Source organism: Halichoerus grypus, chromosome 6 (assembly GCF_964656455.1).
Source record: "Halichoerus grypus chromosome 6, mHalGry1.hap1.1, whole genome shotgun sequence".
NCBI classification, from domain to species: Eukaryota; Metazoa; Chordata; class Mammalia; order Carnivora; family Phocidae; genus Halichoerus; species Halichoerus grypus.
This window is the reverse complement of record NC_135717.1, coordinates 7168273-7195832: the sequence shown is the minus strand read 5'-3', so window position 1 is coordinate 7195832 and position 27560 is coordinate 7168273. Positions and strand designations below refer to the sequence as shown.

Here is a 27560-nt window from a genome sequence, read left to right as displayed (position 1 = left end):
AGATTCTCTAGGCTCAGTCAAGTCCTCCAGCCTTCTCATCTTCCAGCTGAGGCCCCAAACACTGTGGAGCTGACACAAGCCAGTCGCCTCGTGTCCTGAATTTCTGACTCACGGACACTGTGAAATAATGTGATCATTGTTGTTTTAAGTCACTCTGTTTTGAGGTAATTTGGTATGCAGCAACAGCTAACTAGTATAATGGTGGCAGGTGAACACAGAGCACTAAGGGAACACAAAGAATGGATACTTAGCTCAATATGAGAGGTCTAGAAGGCTTTCTGGAGGAAAGGAAACTTGACCCGAGTCTTGAAGGGTACATAAGAATTGTCCAGAAACGGGGCGCCTGGGTGGCTCAGTCATAAAGATTTGCCTTCGGCTCAGGTCATGATCCCAGGGTCCTGGGATCAAGTTCCGCATTGGGCTCCCTGCTCAGCAGGAAGCCTGCTTCTCCCTCTCCCACTCCCCCTCCTTGTGTTCCTTCTCTCGCTGTGTCTCTCTCTGTCAAATAAATAAATAAAATCTTAAAAAAAAAAAAAAAAAAGCATTGTCCAGAAAGATTGGAAGGGTATTCCAAGCATAGGGAACAGGACAGGTTAAGGCAGGGAGGCTTAAAACAGCATGGAGTATGGGCATGAGCTACATATATAAGTTACCCCCTTTGAATAGGGGCCCAAATAAATGGGCTTGATACCCAGTTCTCTCTAGAGTAACTCTGTTTGCTACACGTTTCCTATTGGCAAATATACTTAGCATACGACAAGGTGTTTGAGCTTGTTCATGTGTTGACCTTTCACAAAGAGGATTGCAGAAGTTCAAGAGTCTCAGACCACACACAGTTTGACTTTTTTTTTTTTAACCATCAGAACACTTCATTTTCTGAAAAGAGATATCCAAACTTAGATGAGCATCAGAGGCACCTGGGAACTTTAAAAAACAACAACAGCAGATTTCTGGAGCCCAATGCAAAGCTACGAGATCTTACCTGGATAGGGCTCAGGATTTAATCCAACCTTCTCACTTTACAGATGAGAACAAGAGACACATGGGACAGAGTTGCGACTAGAACCCGAGCTTTTTTCATTTGTTTGTGTGGTCTTTCCTCCTTCTTCCTCTACTGCCTACCAGAGCACCTTCCTTTCTTAGCATCATGGCCAATCCCAGCCATGTGATGGTTAAATATTGTGTGAGCTACAGAGGTTTGGCCTATAATGTAGATCCCAATCTTTGCATTCCGCCTCTCCACAATCCATGACTAAAAGAGAATTTGATGTACTATTTGAAGTTTTATGTCCCTTACTTAAATTTTTTTGTCCTAGCTTTTAGTCCTATTCCTAACCACAAACATTAAAAAAAATTGAGATATAATTCACATATCATAAAATTCACCATCTTAAAGCATACAGTTCAGTGGTTTCTAGTATATTCACAGTGTTATGCAATCATCATCACCATCTAATTCCAGAACATTTTCACCACCAAAAAGAAATTCTGTACCCATTCACAGTCATTCCCCATTCCTCCCTCCTTCCTATCCCCTAGCAGCCACTAATCTACTTGTCTACATTCTGTCTGTATAGATTTGCAAATTCTGGACATTTTGGATAAATGGAATCATACAATATGTGATCTCTTGTGTCCAACTTCTTTCACATAGCATGATGTTTTCAAGATTCATCTATATTATATATATCAGTACTTCGTGCATTGTTGTGGCTGTATAATATTCCATTGTATGGATATACCACATTCTCTTTTTTCAGTCATCTGCCAAAGAACATTTGAATTGTTTCTACTTTTTGGATATTATGAATAATGCTGCTATGAACACTAACGTATACATTTTGTGTGGACATATGTTTATAATTCTTTTGCCCTGGGAGTGTAATCATTGGGTGATATGGTCACTCTATGTTCAACTTTTTGAGGAACTGCCAAACTGTTTTTCATAACCACATCTATATTTACACTAAGGAAATAGTATTTAAAAAATTGAAAGCCACTTACCTACCCACAAGGGAAAAAAAATCAGAAATCATATCACTCAGAAGTAACACAATTTACGGACTTTGAGTAAATATGGAGGTACACTCATGTTTACCTCTTCTCCCTCCTGAAACCCCACTAAAATGATAGTAAATGATTTTCTTTTAAGATGTAAACCTTCAGGGACAAAAAAGATAGAAAGGAGAAAATGGCAACAAAATGTCTTGAAGTTAAAAAACAAAAGGACAATGGTAACTGAATCACAGCTGACCAGAGAAAGCTCAGTCCTAATGAGCAGGGGGGAAGGCCAATAGAAAGCTGACAGGCATCACAGCACCCCAGAAAGCCTCCCTTGTTAGAGATACCAGATATCCCTGAAAGTGGGAGTGCAAATGGGGGTGAACAAAGAGATCAGATAAAAATTTATAAGAAACTTGCACACCTATGCTCATAGCAGCATTATTCAAAATAGCCAAAAATAGAAGCAACCCAAATATCCATCAACAGATCATGGATAAACAAAATGCAGTACATACATACAATGGAATATTATTCCACCTTAAAAAGGAAGGAAATCCTGACACCTGCTATGGCATGGATGAACCTTGAGGACATTATGCTAGTGAAATAAAGCAGTCCCAAAAGAACAAATACTACAGGATTCCATTTCTATGAGGTCCCTAGAGTAGTCAAATAGAGACAAAAAGTAAAATGGTGATTGCAGGGGCTGGGGGCAGGAGGATGGGCAGTTACTGTTTGTTGGGTACAGTTTTGGTTTTGCAAGCTGAAGAGTCCTGGAGATTGGTTGCAGAACAGTGTGAATATACTTGACACCGCTAAGCTACACCCTTACAGACACTTAACATGATAGATTTTATGTTAAGTACATTTGACCACAATGAAAACAAAGTTGATAAAGAAACAGGTTCTTGGCTCCCCTTCACCACCCTGAGCAAGATAACAGTTTCTCCTCAAATCCAAGCTGAAGATGTGATGTTGACTTTCTGGGGAAATTTAAACAAGAGGAACTCTGGGCCAGAGGATGTAACACAGCTGAGGGCAGGGGGCTTAACAGGGCAAGCAAGCTCTCCAGCCAGCCCCTCTCTCTTTGATCTCTTCCCCCACTTCCATGGATGATTGGTGGAGTCCTCTCTGGAGTAACCGACTTGCTCAAGAAAAAGACCTTCAGATATTGATAAGTAAATAGAGAGCTAAAGGTCACACCAGCCTGTGACATGAAAGATAGAAACCAAAGCAACAAAGAAAAAAATGACCTTGGAAGAAGCAGGAGCAGAAAACCTTAAAGAAAAAATTAATATTGCTAGTTGTTGGAAAGATAAGATTAGATATTTCATCCTTGAAGCAAATACAAAAGGCCATTAAAAAAGGAACATTCAGAACCAAAAAAGGCTCTTAAAAATTTTAAATATGGTACTGAAAATGAAAAATTCAGTAGAAGGGTTTTAAAAAAAAGGTGAAAAAAATCCCCTGGATAGTAGAACAAATGACAAAGATACAAAAAATAAGAGAGAAAAAATTAAGAAAATTCAAGAATCCATTTAGGAGATTGATCCAACATCAAAAACATTAGTTTTAAAGGGAAAACTATATGGGAAGAAATTATCCAAAATAACAATAATAAGAAGAACAACAACAACTAGGAAAATTGCCAGAGTTGAGAAATTTAATTTCTAGGTTGAGAGACCCCATACCCCATATGTATTAAATATAATGGATTAAAAGAAATCTATATTAAGACAAAAAATCTTGAAATTTCAGAACATAGAAGCCAAACCAAAGATCCTGAAAGTTGATAGAGAGAAATAATAGGGAATCAGAATGACTTGAGACTTCTCAACAATATTATTGAAAAGTAGAACAATTTTTTTTTAAAGTAGAAGACCAATTTTTATTTTTATTTATTTATTTATTTTTAAAGATTTATTTATTTGACAGAGAGACACAGTGAGAGAGGGAACACAAGCAGGGGGAGTGGGAGAGGGAGAAGCAGGCTTCCTGCTGAGCAGGGAGCCTGATGCGGGACTTGATCCCATGACCTGAGCCAAAGGCAGATGCTTAACAACTGAGCCACCCAGGCACCCCAAGACCAATTTTTAAAAAGAAAGAAAAGTAGAAGACCATCAAGCAATGCCTGAGGAAATATAGATACATCAAATCATTATATTGTACACCTAAAACTCATACGATGGTTTATGTCAATTCTAGCTCAGTTCTTAAAAAGCAAACCTTCCATGGAGAAGCATAATATTAGTATTTTTTTGTTGTTTAAAGATTTTATTTATTTATTTGACAGAGACACAGCAAGAGAGGGAACACAAGCAGGGGGAGTGGGAGAGGAAGCAGGCTTCCGGCGGAGCAGAGAGCCCGAGGTGGGGCTCGATCTCAGGACCCGGGACCACGACCAGAGCGGAAGGCAGATGCTTAATGACTGAGCCACCCAGGCGCCCCCACAATATCAGTATTAATATATTTTTGTTGAAAACTATTGTTAAAAGAGACTGATTACTAAATAAAAAAAAAATTCTGAGGAAAGATGATTGCAAACCTAGAATTCTGTACCTACCCAAACTATCAATCCAGTTAGGGTAGGACATTTTCAGGTATGTGAAGTCTCAAAAAAAAAAAAAAAAAGAAAGATCTCCTGGCATGCTTTCCCAAGGGGGGAATAGGCTCCCATGAAACAAGGGACTAATCCAAGAAAGAGGAACCGTGGAACTCAGGAACAGGAGCAGGGAGAGAGGTGAGCTGTGTCCCAGGATGACAGCTGTGTTGCAGCCGACAGTGGGCATTCTAGAGTGTAAGGGAGATGAAGAGCTACAGGACAGAGGTCTCCAAGAAAAAGCTTCGGCTGACGGATCACCTGCTGTGGTTGAATTTGTGTTAGGCACCTGGAAATGAGACAAACAAAAACTTGAGACAATTAACTCCAGGGAAAGAAAACTCCAAGAAAGAAAATACAACCATAGTCTATCACATGGCTGGGACTAATATGTATATAATAATAATATTATGAACACTGAATTCTGCTCTGACCAAAAACTAGGATATAACTTTTTTAAAAGAATTTTTATTTTGGGGGCACCTGGGTGGCTCAGTCAGTTGGGCGTCTGCCTTCGGCTCAGGTCATGATCTCAGGGTCCTGGAATCGAGCCCCACATCAGACTTCCTGCTCAGCAGGGAGTCAGCTTCTCCCTCTGCTTCTGCCCCTCACCCTGCTCATGCTCTCTCTCTCTCTCAAATAAATAAATAAAATCTTTAAAAAATATTTTAAGTACTCTCTATACCTAACGTGGGGCTTGAATTCACAGCCCTGACTGAGATCAAGAGTCACGTGCTCCACAGACTGAGCCAGCCTGCCCCAGGATATAACTTTTTTTAGGGATGATGGAAGAAGGGGAAGAGTTGTGTGTGGGGATGGAGGTGTAAGAGTTAAATTCTCATTTTCTGTTTTAAGAAATCATGTGGGAAACCAAAAAAAAAAAAAACGAAAAACAAAAAATTAAGAAATAGCTGTACAAGCATGTTCCTGAGAAATAGGGAGGTACCTACCTACCAGGAGAAATGGCTGAAAGACTTGAAAATGATTCAATCTGAGAATCACGTTGAGAGTGTAATGAGGTGGGGTTGCTTTTCTTCCGGATTTGTGTTTTAGTATTTGACTTTTAAAATCACGTACAGGTCTAACTTGATAAAAATAAAAACAAACTGATTCAATAAAAGCCAGGGGGAAGGAGCAATAAAATGGAAGAGATTTAAGTGGAAGGATGGAACATTCTGTCCCTTCGCATTTTAAGTTAGGGGCAGGGCACATCAAACTATTTTATATGTGCAATGAGTAATAAAAAAGTGCACTTAGGATTTATTTGGGACCAATTATAAAGGAAAGATGAGGAGAGACAGGTGATGAGAGAAAGTGTGTGAAAGAAAGAGGAAGAGAGGAAGGGCAGGGAGAGACAGAAAACAACACCAAGACACACAAAGAGGCGCCTGGGTGGCTCAGTCAGCTGGGCGTCTGACTTCAGCTCAGGTCATGATCTCAGGGACCTGGGATAGAGTCCCACATTGGGCCCCTTGCTCAGCAGGGAGTCTGATTCTCCCTCTGCCCCTCCCCTTGCCCATGCTCTCTCTCTCTCTCAAATAAATAAATAAAATCTTAAAAAAAAAAAAAGACACATAAAAACAGATGGAGATACGGAAAGACGTACCCAGACACACATACACAAAGTCAGAAACGTGGAGAGAGAAAACAGGAAGAGATCCACAGGTACACTATGGGAGTGTATACACCTGTGTGTGTACACACGATCATGTAATGACAGAGACCCGAATCTTCATAAATAACATCTCAAGCTTTTGTAAAATAGCACAGAATAAGCTTATAACCACCGACCATCACTCCCACCACCATCATGGGACTAAGCCTCCTCTGCTTTCAAGACTCAGCTGAAATCTGCCCTCTTCTCGGGAGCCTTCTAGGCCATACTATTCTTTTTTTTTTTTTTTAATTTTTTTATTGTTATGTTAATCCCCATACATTACATCATTAGTTTTAGATATAGTGTTCCATGATTCATTGTTTGTGCATAACACCCAGTGCTCCATGCAGAACGTGCCCTCCTCAATACCCATCACCAGGCTAACCCATCCTCCCAACCCCCTCCCCTCTAGAACCCTCAGTTTGTTTTTCAGAGTCCATCGTCTCTCATGGTTCTTCTCCCCCTCCAATTTCCCCCCCTTCATTCTTCCCCTCCTGCTACATTCTTCTTCTTCTTTTTTTCTTTCTTAACATATATTGCATTATTTGTTTCAGAGGTACAGATCTGAGATTCAACAGTCTTGCACAATTCACAGCGCTTACCAGAACACATACCCTCCCCAGTGTCCATCACCCAGTCACCCCATCCCTCCCACCCCACCCCCCACTCCAGCAACCCTCAGTTTGTTTCCTGAGATTAAGAATTCCTCATATCAGTGAGGTCATATGATACATGTCTTTCTCTGTTTGACTTATTTCGCTCAGCATAATACCCTCCAGTTCCATCCACGTCGTTGCAAATGGCAAGATCTTATTCCTTTTGATTAGGCCATACTATTCTTAAGCCATTGCTCTGTCTGCTCAACTTCTAGAAAGTTGCTCGGTATACAGAGCAACTAAATAGAAAGAGCCTGGCTTCGGATATCCTGGAGCCTCCAGATCTGCTATAGACTGATTATGTCTAGATGCTTTTTTTTTTTAAGATTTTATTTATTTATTTTACAGAGAGAGACACAGCAAGAGAGGGAACACAAGCAGGGAGAGTGGGAGAGGGAGAAGCAGACTTCCCGCAGAGCAGGGAGCCCGATGCGGGACTCGATCCCAGGACCCTGGGATCATGACCTGAGCTGAAGGCAGACGCTTAATGACTGAGCCACCCAGGCGCCCCTGTCTATAGATGCTTTTATAATCAAGAGATAACCTCCCACTTAGGTTTGGCCACTATTGCTGGGTCTGTTTGAAGCACTTCAACTGATAGTCTAATGAACGAGGGGGGTGTGTGAGGGAGAACGGAAGCAGGTATTTCTGCAAAGAGATTTCTGGATGTGATGGCATCGACCAAGATGGGCAGTCTAAGACATGATGGGTGGTTTGGGGGAAAGCTAATGAGTGCAGCTGTGGACATGTTGTCTTTGAGGTGGGCCTAGGGGGAAACTGCCCTGTTCTTCTGGAGCCCGGGAGAGAAGTTGGAAATATTAGTTTGGGAACTGCACATGTATCTATGATTATTTGTAACCTTGGGAAGAATGTGATCGTCCTGGGAAGACACGTACATACAGAAAAAAAGGACTCCCTATTAGCCAAATGTATCATGAAATGGGGTGAGAACATTAATAATCATGAATGTTATGACCACTGATGACACATTTCTCCATATGCCAGGCATGCTCTGAGCTAAATACTTCAAATGGGTCATTCTAATCCTCAGGATAACCCCTCTGGTGGATTTTATTAGTCCAATTTACTGATGAGAAAACCAAGGTTTAGAAGGCAGAGCTGGGATTTGAACCCACATCTGATCAACTTCAAAGTCCATGTTTCTAACCGTTAAGCCATAAACCTAAACATGGCTTTTTAAAACTTGTGTTTATAGGTATAGGGAGTTGTCAAAACTCCTTGTACTGTAGACTTCAGGTGGGTACATTTTATTGTATATAAATTATACCTCAATAGAGCTGATTTTTAAAAACAGAAATATGATTTTAAAGCTTACATTGTGCATGCAGCCAGAGGTCAATAGCCAATTGTTAACAAGAAATAATACAAACTTGGGGCGCCTGGGTGGCTCAGTCGTTAAGCGTCTGCCTTCGGCTTGGGTCATGATCCCAGGGTCCTGGGATCGAGCCCCTCATTGGGCTCCCTGCTCGGCGGGAAGCCTGCTTCTCCCTCTCCCACTCCCCCGCTTGTGTTCCTGCTCTCACTAACTCTCTCTCTTTGTCAAATAAATAAATAAAATCTTAAAAAAAAAAAAAAAGAAATAATACAAACTTAAAGTGCTAGCAAGTGATGAAGGTTGGAACTTAAAGGAAGGTTTTTTTTTTTTATGATTTTATTTATTTATTTGACAGAGAAAGACATAGTGAGAGAGGGAACACAAGCAGGGGGAGTGGGAGCAGGAGAAGCAGGCTTCCCGCAGAGCAGGGAGCTGGATGCGGGACTGGATACCAGGACCCTAGGATTATGACCTGAACCGAAGGCAGACGCTTAACGACTGAGCCACCCAGGCGCCCCTAAAGGAAAGTTTTGTGTATTTACCCACCCCCACCAGTCTGAATTAGAAGTAAGAAGTCTTACTGGCATACTCAAAAACAAAAACACACAGACTTGTGGACGGAGGAAAGCTGTTAGGTTTTCCAATAGGAATCTCAAGGTACCATGTTCAATTTTATATATTTTTTTAAGTAAGCTCTACGTTCAACGTGAGGCTTGAATCCAAGACCCTAAGATGAAGAGTCTCATGCTCTTCAGACTGAGCCAGCCAGGCTCCCCCTGTCAAAGTACCATGTTCTAAGTATTAAGATACTCTAACTCAAACTTTCTTGACCTCAACATTGAAGGTTTATCAACCTCAATGCTATTGACATTTCAGACCATATACTTCTTTATTGTGGGGGGGGAGGGGCTGTCCTGTGCATTGTGGGATGTTTAGCAGCCTCTCTGGCCTCTACCTGCTAGATACCAGGAGCAACCCCATCCTTAGTTGTGACAATGAATAATATTGCCAGAAGTTCCCTGGGGGGCAAAATCACCAGGTGGAAAACCATGCTCTAACTACTGATTAGCACATCACCTGAGTGGTAGAATTATCTCTTGGGCTGCAGTACCACCAGGGTCAGGGACTCATGTCTGTTGGGCCCACCCAGGGCACCAAGCATCCCTAGATCACTTTCTAGTCACCTAGGCTCATCCCACTCACCCTTCTGGGAAGGATCACCGCTTGCTTCCTTGGTGGGGCACCTCCATCACTGCACCCTGTTCATCCTCTCCCTGAGCCTGGTCGGTGGTTCTGTGCTGTGTCCTCATCTGCACCTCTGGGAGCAATGGCTGGCCTCCGGAGCTGCTGTCCTCTTGTACCCTCCCCAACCCCACACTGTAAATCCAGAGTGGTCTCTCCCTCCAAGGTATAAAGAGAGGTGGTCTGCTGGTGGACAGGGCAATGCCCCCTCCCTCTCCTTCAGAATGGCAAAGGAAGGGAAATCATCCACCCCAGAAAGTGTGGGCTGGGGACAGGTCTCTTTCAGAGCAATGATTGAGGGTGGCAAGGTTAGGTGGGAAGGAGGTAGATAACCCACACTCACACCCCAGGAGGGAATTCTAGAAGCTAACTGTCCCTCGCCAGGTCTGTTTTGTTGTCAGGGTCCCCTCCCACCGTAGGTGTGTGGGTTTGCCTCTGGGAAAAGTTCCTGTTAGGACCATCTTTATTCCCTTATTTTAGGACCTCCTAGGTGGGAAAGGTAGACCGAAACATGGAGAAGGAGGGGAAAACTTTTCCCCATAGACTTCCTCACTCAGCCCCAACCTCAAAATGGGGGGGAATGTTCTCTATTTTTAGATTTCCATATCTCTAAGTAGACCAACCATGACAGTTTTATGACCCATATACAAGGATACATTTTATGTTACTAAACGAACAAAATGCCTTCAGATCTGAATGGGCAGGGAAATAAATACTACATATAATTAAAAATTTCCGTCTAGTTTCTAATTTTCCAGAAGGTTTCCCCTCATTACTCTGAAATTTCTGGAATGTGTACATCTCGCTATCCCACCCATCCCTGGGCTTTAAGGCAGGAATGTCAAACACAATAAGCATAAGGTCACCACTTGGTCAGTGGAAATTTTTTTAGATGGTGGTGACACCATTTCTGGTGCTTCCAGCCTAGGGTTTCTGACTTGAAGCCATTTTTGGTGGCAAAAGATTGCCCTGGGGTGGTGGCAGAGGCCCGTGGATGGCCTGGATGAGTCCCCAGCCAACGTGCTCCTCACTCCATCCTAGGGGCAGTTTGGAGATGGCAGAGGTGCAATGGAACCTAGACCCTCAGAATGGTCTGCCACTCTGAGGGCACATGCATCAGGGGCACCTGGGTCTGAACAGCAAGTGACAAGAGGCTCCAGTTTCCCGGTACCTGTAAACTGTAGAGGTACCTTGAGGAAGCAACCAAGCATATGTGGGGAGTGTGACATTCTTTGAGACAAATGGCCCAGGCTATTCCACAAGTCAGAGTTATGGGAGCAAAAGAAGCAAAGATAATGTGCCAAATTAGAAGAGACAAGGAACATAACAACCAGATGCAATTCCTGGTTCCAGATAGAATCTTGGTCCATAAATCACATGTTGATGCCTTAACCTCCAAAGTGATAGTATTTGGAAGTAAGACTTGGAGAGGTGATTAGGTGTAGGTGAGGTCATGAGGGTGGGGCCCTAATGATGGGATTAGTGTTCTCCTAAGAAGAGAAAGACCAGACCATCCCCAGACATCCTTCTCTTTCACTCTTTCTTGCACTTTCTCGCTCTCTGCTATGTAAGGATACAGCAAGAAGGTACCTGTCTGCAAGCCAGGAAGAGGGCTTTAACCAGGAACCAAATTGGCCAACACGCTGTTTTGGATTTCCTGGCCTCCAGAGCTGTGAGAAATAAATGTCTGTTGTTTGAGCCACCTAGTCTATGGTATTTTGTTATGGCAGCTGAGCTAAGACTCCAGAACACTTTGGGACAGATTAGGGAAATGTACATATAGCCTGGATATTAGATAAGATGAAAATCTATTGATATGGGGAGGTGGAGACCATCAATGGAGAAAAGCAGCTTTCAAAACATCATGTGTAGGATGATCTTGTTTTGTTAAAAAACATATGCATAGAAAAAGTCCTGTGATGTTATACAGTAAGTTTTTAAATGGTAACCTCTAGGTGGTGGAAACGTGGTGTTTTATTTTTGCTTTTCAGTATTAGATAACTTTCTACAATTAATGTATATTGCTTCATAAAAATAAAAGGTTATTTTTAATTGGAGAGAGAGTATGTTCTGGGAGGGGTTTCCTAGAACATTTGCTCCCAACCCTCATTTTTTTCAAAGGAGGAAATTTTTTGATTCATCACATTGACTTAAAAAAAAAAACAAACACTTTTTATTGTGGAAAATTTCAAATAGACCCAAGTGCAGACAGAACATTCATCCAGCCTAACAATGATCAACACATAGCCATTCTTGTTTTGTCTTTTCTGGCATGTACTTTCTCTTTTTCTGTTTTATTTTAAAGCAAATACCAGACCTCAGATGATTTATCCCATTAATATTTCAGTATTATTTCTCTAAGGACTCTAAAAATATATAACCGCAATACACTATCACATCTAAAAAGTTAATAATAATTCCTTAATATCCTCAAATATCCAGTCAGTGGTCATATTCCCAATTGTCTCATAAATGCAAGAAGCAAAGGTTTTTTTAAAGTTTGTTTGAGGGGCACCTGGGTGGCTCAGTTGGTTAAGCATCTGCCTTCGGCTCAGGTCATGATCCCAGGGTCCTGGGATCAATCCCCACATTGGGCTCCCTGCTCACAGGGAGTCTGCTTCTCCCTCTCCTCCCTACTTGTGCTCCCTCTCTCTCTAAAATAAATAAATGAAATAAAAAATCTTAAAAAAAATAATCAAGATCCAAATACGGTCCATGGATTGCAATGAGCAATATGTCTTTTTTAGTTTCTTTTAATCAATAGGTTGCCTCTCCATCTCTTTATTTCCCCTAGCAATACATTTGTTGAAGAACCCAGGGAGTTTGCCCTGAGGTGTTTCCCACGGTCTTGATTTTGCTGTTCGTGTTCACTGGTGTTCAATGCATTCCTGTCTCCTCTGTATTTCCTGTAATTGGTGGCAGCATCTACAGGCTTGATGGTATCTCTAGGTTCAGTTTTGGGGGGGGCAAGAACACTTCATAGATGATGGTACATTCTTTCATCAGGAGGCACATAAGGTCTGGTTGTCTCTTACAATGTGATATGGGATGTTTGTCTTTGTTGGAACTCAATACCTGGACCCATTACTTCATGGTAATATTCTAATTCTAAAATTCTGTCATCATTTATTAGCCAGAATGTTTCTTTATAGAGAAGCTTTATAATTTAAAATAATGAATTTATTCTCTAGCATCCTCCAAAGGTGAGAACATTTTTTTGTCAGTATGAAGTAATGAATTTAAGCACATTTGCTTTTCAATCCATTGTAGTTTTTACCTTGATGCTCAAATTATCCTATCCTTTGGTTATTAGGAGCCTCTTTAAGTTTGCTCCCAAGACTTTTTGATATGACTCTAGTTAACTTTGATTGAAATCTCTCTTCAGAGCTGAAATATCTCAACAGGTGATATGGGCCATGAGAAATAAGGCAGAATATTATTTCTGAAGTATTTCTTTTCTCTCCCCTGTAGTTTGAATGTGTTACCTCCCCAATGGGGGTCTCTCCATGCAGCTCCTATCTCCCTCTTGACTTGAAGGCTTCCAGTCCCTCTCACCTCTAGCTGAACTGCCCTAGAGTCCTCTGCTGTGCTGGGGTCTAGAAAGGTAGAAAGTCAGTGTTGGAGATGCCTTTGTGACCCTAGGAGGGGACACAGGTGTAGTCCCAGGTGAGTCCAGGTGAGTTTTGCCAGGTGTCAGGCAGGGAGGGCTGCGTCTGGGCTGACTTCCCCAGGGGTGCTCATCCTTCCATCCTTCATGTGTAGTTTATAAATTTCCAGCACAGCTTAAGTTCTTGAAACTGCAAACTCTTCACAGGTCTCCAATCTTAGGTAGCCTGAGGGCTCACATCAACCTCAAGCACCTGCCTAACCTGAGCCCTTCCTACCCTAACTCTGTTCGTTCCTGACTCTCACTCCATCTCTGCAGAGGTTCTGGTGTCTGTCCCTACTCCTCAAAGGAGCCATTGCGCTATCTGAAAGCGAGAAACTTGGCTTTATGTGCCGATCTGGGATTTGAACCCTCACATGCCAGCTCCTTGGTGCTGACACTTCATGCCTGCCTTGCTTTTTGTCATGGAGCACAACCCCTGTCTTCATCCTTCCTGAACACAGAACTACTTATTTTTCTTTAAAAAATTTTTTTTCTGGGGTGCCTGGGTGGCTCAGTTGGTTAAGCATCTGACTTCGGCTCAGGTCATGATCTCAGGGTCCTGGGATCGAGCCCTGTGTGGGGCTCCCACTCAGTGGTGAGTCTGTTCGTCCCCTTCCCTCTGCCCCTCCCCCCACTCGTGCTTGCTTGCTTACGTGTGGTCTCTCTCAAATAGATAAAATCTTTAAAAAAATTTAAAAATATATTTTCTGATCTCAGAATAAAGATCTACACATAAAAATTCAAGCAATATACATTTTTAAAAAGAAAATTAAGCCCCCTCTCTTCTCAGACCTCAAATAATCACCATCAAATATTTGGTGTATTTTCTTTCAGACCTACATAAAAATTTATAAATAAATGATTTTTCTTTTTTTTTTAAGATTTTATTTATTTATTTGACAGAGAGAGACACAGCAAGAGAGGGAACACAAGCAGGGGGAGAGGGAGAAGCAGGCCTCCCGCAGAGCAGAGAGCCGGATTGGGGACTCGATCCCAGGACCCTGGGATCATGACCTGAGCCAAAGGCAGACGCTTAACGACTGAGCCACCTAGGCACCCCTATAAATAAATGATTTTTCTAAAAATGTGCTTTTTATGAATAATTTTTTCTAAAAATGTGCTTTTCCTCACATTGCTTTATTCACTTATTAATTTATTGTGAGCTTTTTTGTGTTTAGAACATCGATATCTTCTGTGTTCAATTTAACAGATTCAGTGTTCCATTGTTACTATAAATTAGTGCCATACTAATGAAATTGGGGTGGTTTCCAATTTTTCATCATTTCAAACAGCACTGCAATTAGCACATTTGTGCATCTAGCTTTGTATACTTGTGTAACCATTTCCGTAGGATAAGTTCCTGGAAATGGAATTTGAGTCAAAACTATGTACATTTAAATTTTTAACAGATACTATTAAACTGACCTCCAGAAAAGGTGTATTTAGTTTTTTTTACACAATGAGTGCCTGTTTTCCACACATACTTGCCAGATTGATGCTATGAATTTTTTTTCAATTTGTCAGACAGATAAAAAGAATTTATTATTACTTTATTTCACATCACTTGTGGTTATGGTTGAACACGTTTGTTGGTAATTTCTGTTTCTTTGGTGAATTATCTGCTCATGTCCTTCATTTGGGTTGTTTTTTCCTTTTCTTATCAACTCACGAATCTTTCTGGTATACCGTATCAATCTTTTTCATATGTTCGAAATCTTTTCCCATAGGGCGCCTAGATGGCTCAGTCCGTGGAGCGTGTGACTCTTGATCTCGGGGTCGTGAGTTCGAGCCCCACCTTGGGGTAGAGATGACTTAAAAAAAAATCTTAAAAAAAATATTTTCCTAGTTTAATGTTCATAGTTTGAGTTTGCCATATAGAAGTTTTAGTTGAGAACATGATCAAAAAGTGTTTCAGTCTGTTTCTGGTTTTCATGTCATTTTAGAAAGGCCTTCTCCATCCCAAGGTTAGAAGAATGTTCACCCATTTTTCGATTTTAATGTTTTGTTTCTACATTTAAATCTTTTGGCATAATGAATGAAATAGAAATCCAGCTTCCCACACTCTCCCTTGAGTAGCTAGTTGCTCAAGGAACAACCATTGAGTAGTATTTTTCCCCACCCTTAAAATACTACATTTATCATATACATGCCAAATTCCCATGTGCATTTGGATCTATTTCTGGACTCTATTCTGTTGGATGTGCCAGTCCTATGCCAATCCCAGTACACTGTGCTTTTGTTTCAACTTTTAATATTGGTAGGCCAGGTCCCCCCATTACTCATCTGTTTCAGAATGTTCTGGTTTTTCTCATTATCATTCTGGATGAACTTTTGCATTATTTTGTCAAGTTTCCCAACTCATCCCTTTGGAATTTAGAGACTGCATCAAATTTATGGATTCAGGGAAAACTGACATCTTTTATAGTATGGCCTTCTTATCTAAGAATAAGTTATTACTCTGCTTATGCAAATATTCCTGGTTTAAGTAACTCAAAGGACTTTAGTTTTATTGATTGATCGAATATAAGTCCTGCACGTTTCTTATTAAACTTACTCTGAGGGGCACCTGGGTGGCTCAGTCATTAAGCGTCTGCCTTCAGCTCAGATCATGATCCCAGGGTCCTGGGATCAAGCCCCGCATTGGGCTCCCTGCTCGGTGGGAAGCCTGCTTCTCCCTCTCCCACTCCCCCTGCTTGTGTTCCCTCTCTCGCTGTGTCTCTCTCTGTCAAATAAATAAATAAAATCTTAAAAAAAAAAAAGTTACTCAGATATTTTATGGTTCTTGTTGCTCTTATAAGTAGGATACTTACTTCCATTAATTTTCTAACTAATTATCAAAAAGGTATCAGAAATTGTGCTATTTGTGACAACATTGAGGCATTATGCTAAGTGAAATAAGTCAGACAGAAAGGCAAATACTCTATGATCTCACTTAGATGTGGAATCTAAAACAACAACAAAAAATTCACAGTCATAGAGAACAGATTGGTGGTTGTCAGAGACAATAAAATCTTCGGGGCGCCTGGGTGGCTCAGTCGTTGGGCGTCTGCCTTCGGTGGTTGTCAGAGACGGGGTTGGGGTGTGGGCAAAATTGGTGAAGGTGGATAAAAGGTACAAACTTCCAGTTATAAGATAAATAAGTCCTAGAGTAGTAATGTACACCATAGTGATTATAGTTATGAAAGTTGCTAAGAGGGTTGATCTTTAAAGTTCTCATCACAAGGAAAGAAATTGTAACTATGTGTGGGGATGGATGTTAACTACACTTATTGTGATGATCATTTCACAATATATACATACATCAAATCATTATATTGGACACCTGAAACTAATACAATGTTATATGTTGATATATCTCAATTTAAAAAATAAATAAAAATGTAGAAAGCTGGGGCGCCTGGGTGGCTCAGTCGTTAAGCGTCTGCCTTCGGCTCAGGTCATGATCCCAGGGTCCTGGGATCGAGCCCCACATTGGACTCCCTGCTCCGCGGGAAGCCTGCTTCTCCCTCTCCCACTCCCCCTGCATGTGTTCTCTCTCTCACTGTCTCTCTCTCTCTGTCAAATAAATAAATAAAATCTTTAAAAAAAATGTAGAAAGCTATTTCTTGTTCATATTTTGTTCTTAACTCATATCTTTATCCAATTCTCCCTTATACAACTCAGTCTAGGCCCTGAGTATTATTTCTATGTTGATGATTCCTAATGTTTACAGTCTTCTCATCTTTCCCAAACTCTCATTTCCTCTCCAACTTGGTGTTTCCTAAATTCCAAAAATTCTCCTATTGCTGTCATAATTTTCCATATTCTGTATATCACACCTGTACCATTATTTATTTAACATTTTTCTTTAAAACAACTCATTAAAAATAAATTTAGCTTTATCTTGTGCAATAATATCCATGAAATAACAAATACTTTGATGTGCTGGTTATAATTTCTCTAATAGGAATGAAAATAAATAGAAAACTACTAAAGTTTAAAAAAAAAAAACATTCTTCTTGGGGCACCTGGCTGGCTCAGTTGGTAGAGCGTGCGACTCTTGATCTCCGGGTTGTGAGTTTGAGCCCCATGTTGGGTGTAGAGATTATTTAAAAATAAAATCTTCGGGGCGCCTGGGTGGCTCAGTCGTTGGGCGTCTGCCTTCGGCTCAGGTCATGATCACAGGGTCCTGGGATCGAGCCCCGCATGGGGCTCTCTGCTCGGCGGGGAGCCTGCTTCTCCCTCTCTCACTCCCCCTGCTTGTGTTCCCTCTCCCACTGTGTCTCTCTCTGTCAAATAAATAAAATCTTTTAAAAAAAATAAATAAAAAATAAAAAAATAAAAATAAAATCTTCAAAAAAAAAAAAGGCAAAAAAATGTTCTTCAGATTGCTTAAAAACATCTCTTGTATCATCCACCACACTTTTTGAAAGTCTGTTCTAGCTGGTAACAAACCTTTCAACCTGGATATTAACCATTGCTTCCCATTCAAAGTTCTTCCCTCAAAATCCCTCTCACCCCCTTGCTTTGCTCTGTCAAAGTGATCATTTCCCCAATCACAGGTGTTCCAAAGTTGGGCTTCGAGGATGCCCCATTCGACTCCTTCATTCCCCACCTGAGGATGTTCTTTCGGCTGCATCTTGCAAACTGTCCCTTGCCCTCCATTCTCCCACTTTTTTTATCCTCCTCCCTGATTGCTTCCTAAGGATCAGAATCTTGCTTTGATGCCTATCTCTCTGAATCAGCTTCATCGTGGTTGACTCATTGCCCTTTGCGTTATTTAAACACATTTCCTGCCCCACTCCCATCTTCTGTTCTGCAGACAATCATACGGTGTGTGTGACCTTGGGACTTTCCCTCCTCCCCTTGCTCATCCAAACCTTACCTGTCCTTTTAGGCTCACTTTCTAGAAAGCCTTCTTAGATGATTCCGTACCCACCTGCACCCCCCTTACTGCTGTAGCAACATCTAGTGTTGTCCCAGGTGGCTCATCACCCTGAGTAGACTATACACTGCCTGAGGGCAGGGTTTAGTCTGAATGCTCCTTCTGCATGGGTGTATTGCCAAGCACACAGAGGCTGGCTCAGTAAATGCTTGCTGAGTCAGGGCATGGTGGCATTCCCAGACTTACCTCAAACTCCACCTCTCCCTGTTACTTGCCACAGCCACTCACCCCTCCCTGCACCACCTCCAACTCCCACCAACCACGGGCAAGAGGGAAAAGAAACAGGTGTAAGAAAAGCAGAGCACACTGAAATATAAGAAGCCAGTTCTAGGATCGTTAGTCTTTTAATATATTATTCTGAAAAGAAAGGAATTAAAAAAAAGTTCCTGACATCTCTTCTGATTTTTTTAAAATTTAAATAAATACCCCGCCCTCCCCCCACCCGCTAAAATTTCCTTCCTTCCCCATCATCCCGCCCATCCCTGGTGCTAGATCCTCACCCCAGAGCTAAATAAGATGCCTGTTTCACAGCAGGCCACACTCACTACCAAATTCTGGCCACTCGTAAATACTGTAAATGAGTCTGCGGCCCTCAGCTCACCGGAGTCCCTCCCTTCTCTTGCTTGGCTCCCCAGTCCAGACCAATCCCCAGCGTCAGGGTGGGCGTGGATGGTGGGGCCTTCAGGCGTTGGGGAGAGCACAAACTTGGCTCCCTTTAATTGCCCACCACTGCCTACTCCCTGCCCAGAAGTAGGTCAGAAGAGCCCAGAATTGCCCTCCCAACTAAAATAAATAACGAAATAAATACCCCCTCCCCACTCCCGGCTCTATTAAAGAGCCCCTCTACCCCACACTCTCTAGCCTCGTCCTTCACCTGACCCGCCCCCCGTCCTCCCTACCGTTCCCTCCTCCCCCATGCTGACCTCTGGCTCGGCCCTCTCAGGAGGAGGAGGAGTCTACCTCGCCCAGTAGGGAGAGCAGCGGAGGGCCTCACTCGGAACCTCAAACCCTCCTCCCCCAAATTTCAGGGGGTGCGGCTGGCGCCCCATGCCCGATGGGCCTGGCAGATTCCCCGTCTCCGGGGGTTAGGGTGGAAGGCAGGGGGTTCTCCCTGGCTTTCTCTCACCTGGTCCTTCAAGTGTCCCTCTTTCAAGGCAAGTCTCCCGGAGAGCCGGGCACCCCCGCCCCGCTCCCCAGTACGGTGCCCCGGTCTCCGGGCCTCCTCAGATGGCAGTGTCCCAGAGGACAGTGTGCTGCCGGCGGCAGGGCGGGGTGCCGGACTTGCGGGGCTCGGGCCCCCGCCGCCAGCTGGGGAGGATGGGCATGCTCTCCTGCTTGCAGAGGCCTCGGTCTGGGCGGTGGCGGGCCTTGATCTCCTTGCACACGCAGCGCTTGCGCTCTATCACCTCCAGCAGCTTGCCGTCGCGCTCCCGGGAGGGCTGAGGCGGTAGGGGCAGCGGCAGGGCGGGGTGGGTCTGTGCCCCTTCCTCCCGCCGCCGGCCCGCGACGAGGGGAGAAAGGAATAAGGGGGGCGGGTCAAGGACCTCAGAGTGACCAGGCCCTGTCCCCCACTGCAAAGACCAATGTCTTCCCCCAGAAACAAGTCCTCTCTTGCCCCCCAGGCCTCTGTCCTCTCCCCCTGGCTGGGGGTGTGTGTGTGGGTGGGTGGGACAGGAACAGAAACCCAGCTCTTGCACCCTCTTCCTGGCAGGGAGCCCTGGTGCCAGGCTGGGCCCATCTCACCCTGAGGAATGGGCACCTTTAAATCATTGTCTTCCCAGTAGAACGCACTTTTCAAATTGGTACCCCCCATTTTCTAAATGCACAAAGGCACACGGTAAGCTAGAGGTGGCACCGCCTGGCTGGCTGTCCCCACCAAATACAGCCCTTTCCCAGGATCAACGCCCCCCCCTCCACCCCCCCCCACCCCCCCACCCCCGCCACTGGGTCCCTATTCGACCGTGCCAGGCCCCAGCTTGACCTCCTACCTTTCTTTCCACACCCAGGCCTTCTTCCCCACCTGCTCCTTCACAAATAAAAGAACACCCAACTTCGACTTCCTCCTCACCTGGCTTGGGGCATCCCTAGGCTGGCTGCAGGGCCGGGGGGTATGGAGCGCGGCCTGCCGGACTCCAGAGGTGGAGGCCGAGCGCCCCAGGCGGTAGCCTCCCGTGAAGTCTGAGGTGGAGAAAAGGTAAGTGAGGAGGGTAGGGGCCTCCAGGTTCCCCTTCTGCAGTTCCCAGAGGGCAGCCCCTTCCAGGCTGCCCCTGACTCAGCAGGGGAGGCAAGGGGATGGCGATGTGGTGTTAAAAAGGAGAGCCCAGGACGTGGACCCTGAGAGATCTCCCCCCCTTCCGGCCCCATCTTTGTCCGGGCGCGGTCGGGATGTCACCTCCATTGCGGTGGCAGGCAGGAAACGTCTGGCAGGGTACGGGCAGCGCCGTGCGACTCCCTCCTCGGTCCCCTCCGTGGTGGATCCTGGCCAGCAGGCCCTCTGCCCCCTGACTCCTCACTGGGATCCCTGATGCCATAGGGCCCCTGTCCTCACGCTCCACCTTGCCTGGACCCTCAGCACTGCCATTCCAGGCCCGGGCACCATCCTCGACCTCTGCTGGGATGACAAGGAGAGCTTAGTGCTGTACATGGGAAGGGTCTCGCTGTTCCCCCCAGCTACACACACTGCGGCGTGCATGGACCAGAAGTGACTGCCCTTTTGCAAGTCACAGCAGAGAAGGGAGGGACCCTATTTCACAGTCCCCAAACACAAACACACAGGAGGGACCCCAATACTGCCACTTTCCTTTCCACCCATTGGTATCATCTCTGGCCTGAGACACAAATATTTGCTGCTGCCAAACCCTTTTCTGTGGTCATAGGGGTCTCCCCTACCCCAACTTTAGCTCCAGAACCCCTCTGGCCCGATAGGGCCACAATGACCACCCTCTGAAACATAGACCAGGAGCACTGTTCCCCCAGGAGGGGGAGATCCCAAATCCTGAGCCAGGAAGTGGAAAGGGGGGGTGTTGGGGGAAGGGCTGCAAGTGAACTAAGCTCAGCTCCGAGAGGAGGCCTGGCAGAGCATTGCGTTGCCAGGCAACGGTAGGGGCCTCCCTCTCCTCTCCCTCCTGTCTGGATGGGTTGCCATGGCAACAGCTGGGAGGCAGCTGTGTTTAGCTCCTAGTGTGCGCACACTCACAAACACACACCCCTGCAGCCTAGCAAAGGGAAAGGCAGGGAGTAGAGCAGGACAGGGCAGGAGGAGGCGACCCTTGGGGCCAGATTCTAGCCCCTCCCCATCGCAGATCTTCCTGCCCGTCCAGCACACACATGGGGACCCCAGCCCACCAGCCTGCTGCATGCCCTTATTCTCCAGTCTCCTTGAAAACTTCCCACTTCAGGACAATGGGCTGTGGCTTCCAAATAACCCCTCCAACACTTCCCCGAAATCATCCCAAGCATCCCCAGTCCCCCACCCCCAAATTCCCACCCCTCACTCACTGTCCAGCTCTTTTGCCTTCCTCCCTCCATACAGGACCTTCCTCTGCAGAGCCCAGCCTGCCCCAAATGTCGTGGCGCCCATCTCCTCTTCTTCCTCCTCCGGTGTCCCTGCACTGGCGATGACATGGGCGCAGGAGATGCTAGCAAAGGCACCCCCGTCGGTCCCCTGCTCCTGCAGCTGGATCTTGACCATGGGGGATGGGGCCCCCATTCCACAGCCCTTACTCAGCACCCCCCCGGCCTTGAGGCTCTCATAGGCAGGGGGTCTCTTGAGCCCAGCTGCTGCAGCTGGGTAGGTCCAGAGGGGAGTCAGGGGGCCTGCGGTTGGGTCCGGAAGGCTGTGTGGGGAGGCCAGGCAGCCACGATGGTGGAGGACCCCCGCTGCTGCGCCCATGGCCCCGCTGTGGGGGCTGGACTTCCCAGGCACTGGGGGCCTCGAGCTGGTGCACAGCATCCCATGGAGGACTGAGATCTCCTTCTCCGTCTTTGGCTCCCCAACACCTAGGGGCGGACCAGCTGGCAGGACGGAGTGCGTGGTCACCTTGACTGCCGAGTACACCATGGTGTAAGACACAGCCTTGTCCTTGGGGGGGCCAGGGAGCAAGGCGGCTGGGGCAGGAGGGGCTGCCGGCGCCCCTGCCACCTTGGGGCAGATCATGCTGTGGGAGTTGGGGAGCTCCCGCTCCCCCCGGGGCTGGCCAGAGCCCTGGGGTGGCAACGGTGTTGAGTGGCTCCGGGCCCGGCCCGAGGGTCCCAGCAGCAGCAGGTTGGCAGCAGGAGGCGGAGGCGGTGGGGGAGGCGTCTCCCGCTCCCGGGCAGGCACTTGGGGAGCTGGGGTGGAGCCCGCTGGCTCCTTCGAGTGGCAGAGGACCGGTAGCCTCGAGACCCCATCGCCAGGGGTTCGGGAAGCAGCCTTGGCTTGGGGGAAGGCCAGGAGCGGAGGACGGTGCTGGAGGAGGTTGGGGAAGGGCGGGGGGATTTCACAAGGAGTGGTCTTGGTAGGTGTCCCATCCCTCCGGCTTGGGAGGGCTGAAGCTGGCCGACGGTGGGTGTGGGGCTGCAGGGCAGGAGGCTGGTGTGGCGAGGAGCTTGCGGTCAATGGAGGGGCCCCGTTGGCCCGGCCTTCCCCTGCCTCCTCGGGCAGCGGGTACTTCATCTCCTCATATATAGCTTCGCTCTCCTCTGAGTCCGAGTCGGCGCCAGCTGGAGGGGTTGGGCCCCTACCCCCAAGAGGGGGCCCAGTCAGGCCCCCTCCACTTCGCCCTCCTCCCCTGAAGACATCCCCCACCATCTCAATGTACACGGGCTCCTCTTCCTGGGCACCCACCTCAGGGTCCCCAGCTACGCAGGACCCCCTACTGAGGCGCTGAAGGGGCAGATTCCCCCCTCGAGGAGAGGGGGCTGGGGGACAGGACTCATCGAAGGAGACAGAGAGCTGGGTGTTTGGGCTTCTCCTGGGCTTCTGTGGAGGAACCTTCCGGCTGGACTCTCGGCCCTCTGGGGTTGGCTTCTGTGAGCCTGGGCAGAATGGGAAGGAGAAACACAAACTGGGCTCTTAGTGCGGGAAGGAGATGGGCAGACCCCTTCTGATCTCTTAACCCATCTGCAAGGGCACATGTGCGTCTTTATTTTCCCCACATTCCCCAACTTAAAGCACAGTGGGTTCCTTTTCTACCAGCCTGCTCTCAGTCCTTCTGATGAACTCCCCAGAATCTGCAGCTCCCGCCGTAAATTCTGTCCCACCTCATGTCCCTTCAAGGCCACCCCTTTCCCAGGAATGGACTTTTCAGGGAGCTTCCCCTGCCCTTGAATGGTTCATCTCAGGCCCTTCCAAAAAGAACCCCCCCCCCCACCACCACTCCCACTGAGAATGGAAGCTTCCATTTCCTTGGTTCTTCCCTGAATGAACCCTCCCCTGCAGGCCTCTTCTTGGCCTGGAATGGATCCTCCCAGCTCCCGGGGACGGCTGGGGGTGTCTCACCTGCTTTCTTGCCGGGGGGCATCTCTGCCCCCGACCCTGCCATGCTGAGCTTGGTGCTGGGATGTCTCCGGGGCTTGGCAGGGGGTCTTCGGGCACTGCTGTCCTCTGTGAGACCCCCACCTCCCCCCCCAGGCCCACCCCCAACACTGTCCATGCTGCCCACTGAATGGCAGGAGAGTGAGCGTGGGGCCATGGCGCTGCGGCAGGGGTGGGGGGTGTGCTCCTGGGAGGCTGGCATTGTCATGAAGCCCATCCTGAGGGAGCGGCGCAGCGAGGCGATGTCCCGCACACGGACCCCAGGCCCCGGGCCAGCCCCGGGCCCTGCGGGGCCTGCAGGAGCCACCTCCTTACTGGAGCTGGGGAGAGAAGACCAAGACGGAGCAGAGGTTGGGCCTCAGGCCTGGGCCTCCCCATCCTCTACCCTCAGAGCGGGTGTGCAACCCTGTGGCCTCCCAGGAGGAGGAGGAAGGGGCCTGGGGTGGGAATGGGAGGCTGCCTGAAGGTCTAGGGCACCGAAGTAGAAACTTCAGGCAGAATCCCTAGGTTTTAAAACAGACAAGGAAATTGGGGAGGGACGGCGAGTAGGGATGAGCGAAGGGATGAGTACGTGTGCAGGGGAGCATCCCTGGAGCTGTCTGATCCCAGCCTGGGCATATCTGGCACGCGGCGCTTGTGTGGACGGCTTCATGCGCAGGTAGAGATGCAGACAGGTAGCACAGCCCCGCCTGGCACATACACCTGCCGCCACGGCTCTGCTCCTCGCGCGCGCGGGCCCACACCTGTCCTCTGGCCTCTGGCCTCCGGCCTCCCAGCGTGTCCGGCTCCTGCGGCCTCCGCTCCCAGATGAGGCCTGTGCAGCCGCATTGGCAGAACAGCCTCCTCCTGCTGATCCTTTTCCTCCCTTCCCCTCGCTCTCCCTCTCCCTCTCCCTCGGTGCTGTCCTTTCTCTGTCACCCTCCCAGGCTCACCCCCATTCCCTCTCACTGTCCCTGAGCTTCCGTGTGAGTGAAGGGAGGGGCGGCTGGTAGGGAAGAGGGGAGAGCCACTGTGGGGTGGGCTCTCATTAAGGCCCTGTCTACTAACCCTTCATTAGGGAGAGATCACTGCAGTCATAGCTCTGATTAATCTAATTAACAACAAGAATTAAACTCCACAGTTTCGAGGAGGGAGAAGGGAGCAGGGAGGTGGCTCTGACTCAGGCTCCAAGAGGCTGTGCTGTCAGTGGGGGTGAAGAGAGAGGGGAGAGGCCAGGGTCCAGGTCCCGGGGAGGGCAAGGAGACAGGGCAAGCAGGGGGAGGTCCCCAGTCCTGGCCCCTCTGCAGGGCCCAGCCTTCACCTCTCTCACCACACACACACACACACACACACACACACAACCCTGTCACTTGGCCACTGACCTCCCCCAGCAGCCGTGGTGGGGAGGGGTCCAAACGGATCTTTTCGGGTACCCCGCAAATGACCCCGTCCCTGGACCAGGAGGGCAGCAGGGCCTGCCCCTTCCAAGGTCAGGTGACAGGGAAGCCTGGAGCCAACCCCACATTGACAGAAAGAAGACTATAGGCCAGAGGTGAGTCAGGAAGGAGTGACTCGGGCCTCCAGGGGTGGGGAAGAGCCAACAGGGTGCTCCTGAGCTGGAAGCCCCCCCCAAGAGGCCAGGACAAGGGCTAGAGCCAGGAGCCAGGAGCAGGGTGGGGACAGGGTGTATGCAATCCCAGCAATTCTGTACTGAGCACAGACTCTAAGATCAGACTCATGACCAGGCTGTTGGACCCAGGAAGGGCAGAGGGATGTGGCCCCAGCCAGCGGGGAAGCAGACGTGGGACAGCCCGGAGGGCAATCTGGGACTGCAGCCTTACCTCCTCTTGGCCTCCTCCTCCTTGTGCTGCCTCCACTCCAGCTTGGTTTTTCGGTAGAGGAGGTTCATGTCGTGGGGCAGGAGGTGGGGGCTGGGGGGCCCTGCTCAGCGCCACCAGGCCCGGGGGGCGGCCCTCCCTGGGTCCCGGATCCACTTGGTGGGGGAGATGGGAAGGAAAAAAAGAAAGATGTGGGGTGGGTGGGGGCCAGGAATGAATGAGAGAGAGAGAAAGAGAGAGAGAAAGGAGCAGAGATGTGACTTGGGTCCTCAGAGAGTGGAAAACAGATGGAGGCAGAGAAAACCCAACACTACCTCTAGGACCCATAGACAGACAGACACGGAAGGCTATGTGTACACAGAGTCACACACCCGACAAAGGTGTTCAGAGCCACAGATACACATCCCAGAGAGATCAGCTTGACACAGATTCCCATCCTGTAAATACATCCTGATCTACCACACAGACCGGCCCCACAAATACACAGCAGCCTCACTGCCCCACAAACACACATTCAGACACACGAACCACCAGGCCACAGACCCATATCTACAAACAGAGGACCAGACACATAGATCAGCATGGGTAAACACAACCTAGGAACAGGCAGACACACACAGACATAAACACCCCCGACACACCCACAGCACACACAGACCTCCAGACACACACAACCGGCTGCAGGGAACTGGACATACCTACAGACAAGGAGTTCTGCTACGGCCTACTTGCGTACAGTGCACCCCACTGGGGAAGGGGGAGATGGTCAGAATCCCCACCCCCTCTTGGGCCCTGAGGCTGGGGGTGTCATGAGGGCAGGGTGGGGATGCTGGCGAAGGGGTGGAGGCACTCGGAGTTGGGCATCTACAATACGACCCATCCATCTATTTCCATTCCCTGCGGGCAGTTCCCCCTTCCAGTCCTTTGCCTGGGCCCCGGGCCTCTGTCCACCCCTATTCCTGTGCCCTGGCCCCTCAGTGACTGGCTCCACCTCCCTCGATGATGGCCCAGATCCCCTTCTTCCTCCTCCAGGATCTGAGAGGCTCCCGGCTGCCCTCTTCCAGTCCCTGCCCTCAATCCCACCCGGGGGTCTCCGGTCTGGCCCCATAGCTACCTTCCGAGCTTCGGCCTCCAGACCTGCTCTGGTTTCCCTCCCCCCGAACACACTCTCCTTTTCGCCGTCGGCCTCACCTCTCCTCCTAGGCGCCCCTCCTCCCTGCCGTCCTCTTCCTTCCCTGTTTGTTCCAAACCTGGCGGCTTCATTCCCCTCTCCATCCAAGGGCCCCAGGTTCCCGGGCACCCCTCCCCTTCCCCTTGTCCTGCTACCCTGGGTTTCTCCGTCTCTCTCGCCCCGCCAATCCTCACTACTCCCTGCGCCCCCCCCACCTCCCCGCACCAAGGCTCCCCAATTTCCACATCACCGTACCTGGCCTGCCGGGCGCCGGCCCCCCCATGCCGGGCTCCGCCCGGAGCAGGAGGAGGGAGGAGGAGAGACAGAGAGAGACCGGGGGGAGCCGAGCTGGGCCCTGCCGCAGAGACAGCCCCGCCTCCGGGTCCGCCCCCAGACCCGCCCCCGGCCCCAAACCCACCCTTCCACACCCTCCAAGGACGGAGTGGGAGCGGCCGGGCTGCGCTGCGCCGCCGGGCTCGGGTGGGAGGCGCGGGGGACGCAGAGCCCGCGGAGCTCGCGGGGGCACTCGGAGAAAGGCCGCGGGGTGCGGGGGACCTGCCGCCGGCCCGCCCCCGCTTTGAGGCGTCAGCTCCTCGTCGCCCCTCGGCCTCTGCCCGGCCGGGCGGTGTTCGGTTGGGTGTCCGAGGCCCCGGCGGAGCGAAGCGGGGCGTAGCGCGTAGCGGCGCCCCCCGGTGGCAGCCCGGGACCTGCACCCCCGCGCGTACCCCGCGCGCGCCCGGCGCTCCCTGGGTGCGCACCCCGCGTCCGGCCGGGGCGAGGCTGCGGCTGCGGGGCCGAGTGCAGTGAGGCGGCGAGGCCGGCAGGGGGTGCCGCTTTCCGGGCCGAGGGGCTCGGAGAGTCGTGAGCCCTACCGTCCGCGTCTCTGCCCAGCAGGGGGCGTATTCCCTTGGCTGCGCCCCATCTTCCTGCCGCCCCCTAGGTGCGGGGAGGGCACCCGGACCTCGTTTCACGGCCTGGGCTCAAAGGCTT

The 27560-nt window shown here is 48.7% G+C and overlaps 1 protein-coding gene and 1 long non-coding RNA gene across 5 annotated transcripts in view; one reads left to right on the top strand and one right to left on the bottom strand.

The window, feature by feature from the left end:
- Window positions 1-20171, top strand: part of LOC144382216 (uncharacterized) — a 58042-nt gene extending 37871 nt beyond the window's left edge. Inside the window, exon 3 of the long non-coding RNA XR_013448701.1 lies at window positions 20074-20171. This is a non-coding gene — a long non-coding RNA (uncharacterized LOC144382216). The remainder of the gene's footprint in view (window positions 1-20073) is intronic.
- NYAP1 (neuronal tyrosine phosphorylated phosphoinositide-3-kinase adaptor 1) lies at window positions 18510-26971 on the bottom strand. 4 transcript variants are annotated; one of them, XM_036073329.2, is made up of 7 exons: window positions 26826-26971; window positions 25403-25554; window positions 23547-23902; window positions 21566-23083; window positions 20460-20678; window positions 20136-20245; window positions 18510-19542 (listed from the first exon to the last, which is right to left on the bottom strand). In XM_036073329.2, the coding sequence occupies exons 2-7, from the start codon at window positions 25468-25470 to the stop codon at window positions 19291-19293; spliced, it is 2523 nt and encodes an 840-aa protein (XP_035929222.1). In that variant the 5' UTR covers window positions 25471-25554; window positions 26826-26971; the 3' UTR covers window positions 18510-19290. The 4 variants fall into 4 exon arrangements, with proteins under 4 accessions (XP_035929222.1, XP_035929224.1, XP_035929223.1 ...); XM_036073331.2 differs by having other exon boundaries at window positions 18510-19506; XM_036073330.2 differs by having other exon boundaries at window positions 20460-20675.
- Between the last annotated feature and the right edge of the window lie 589 nt (window positions 26972-27560).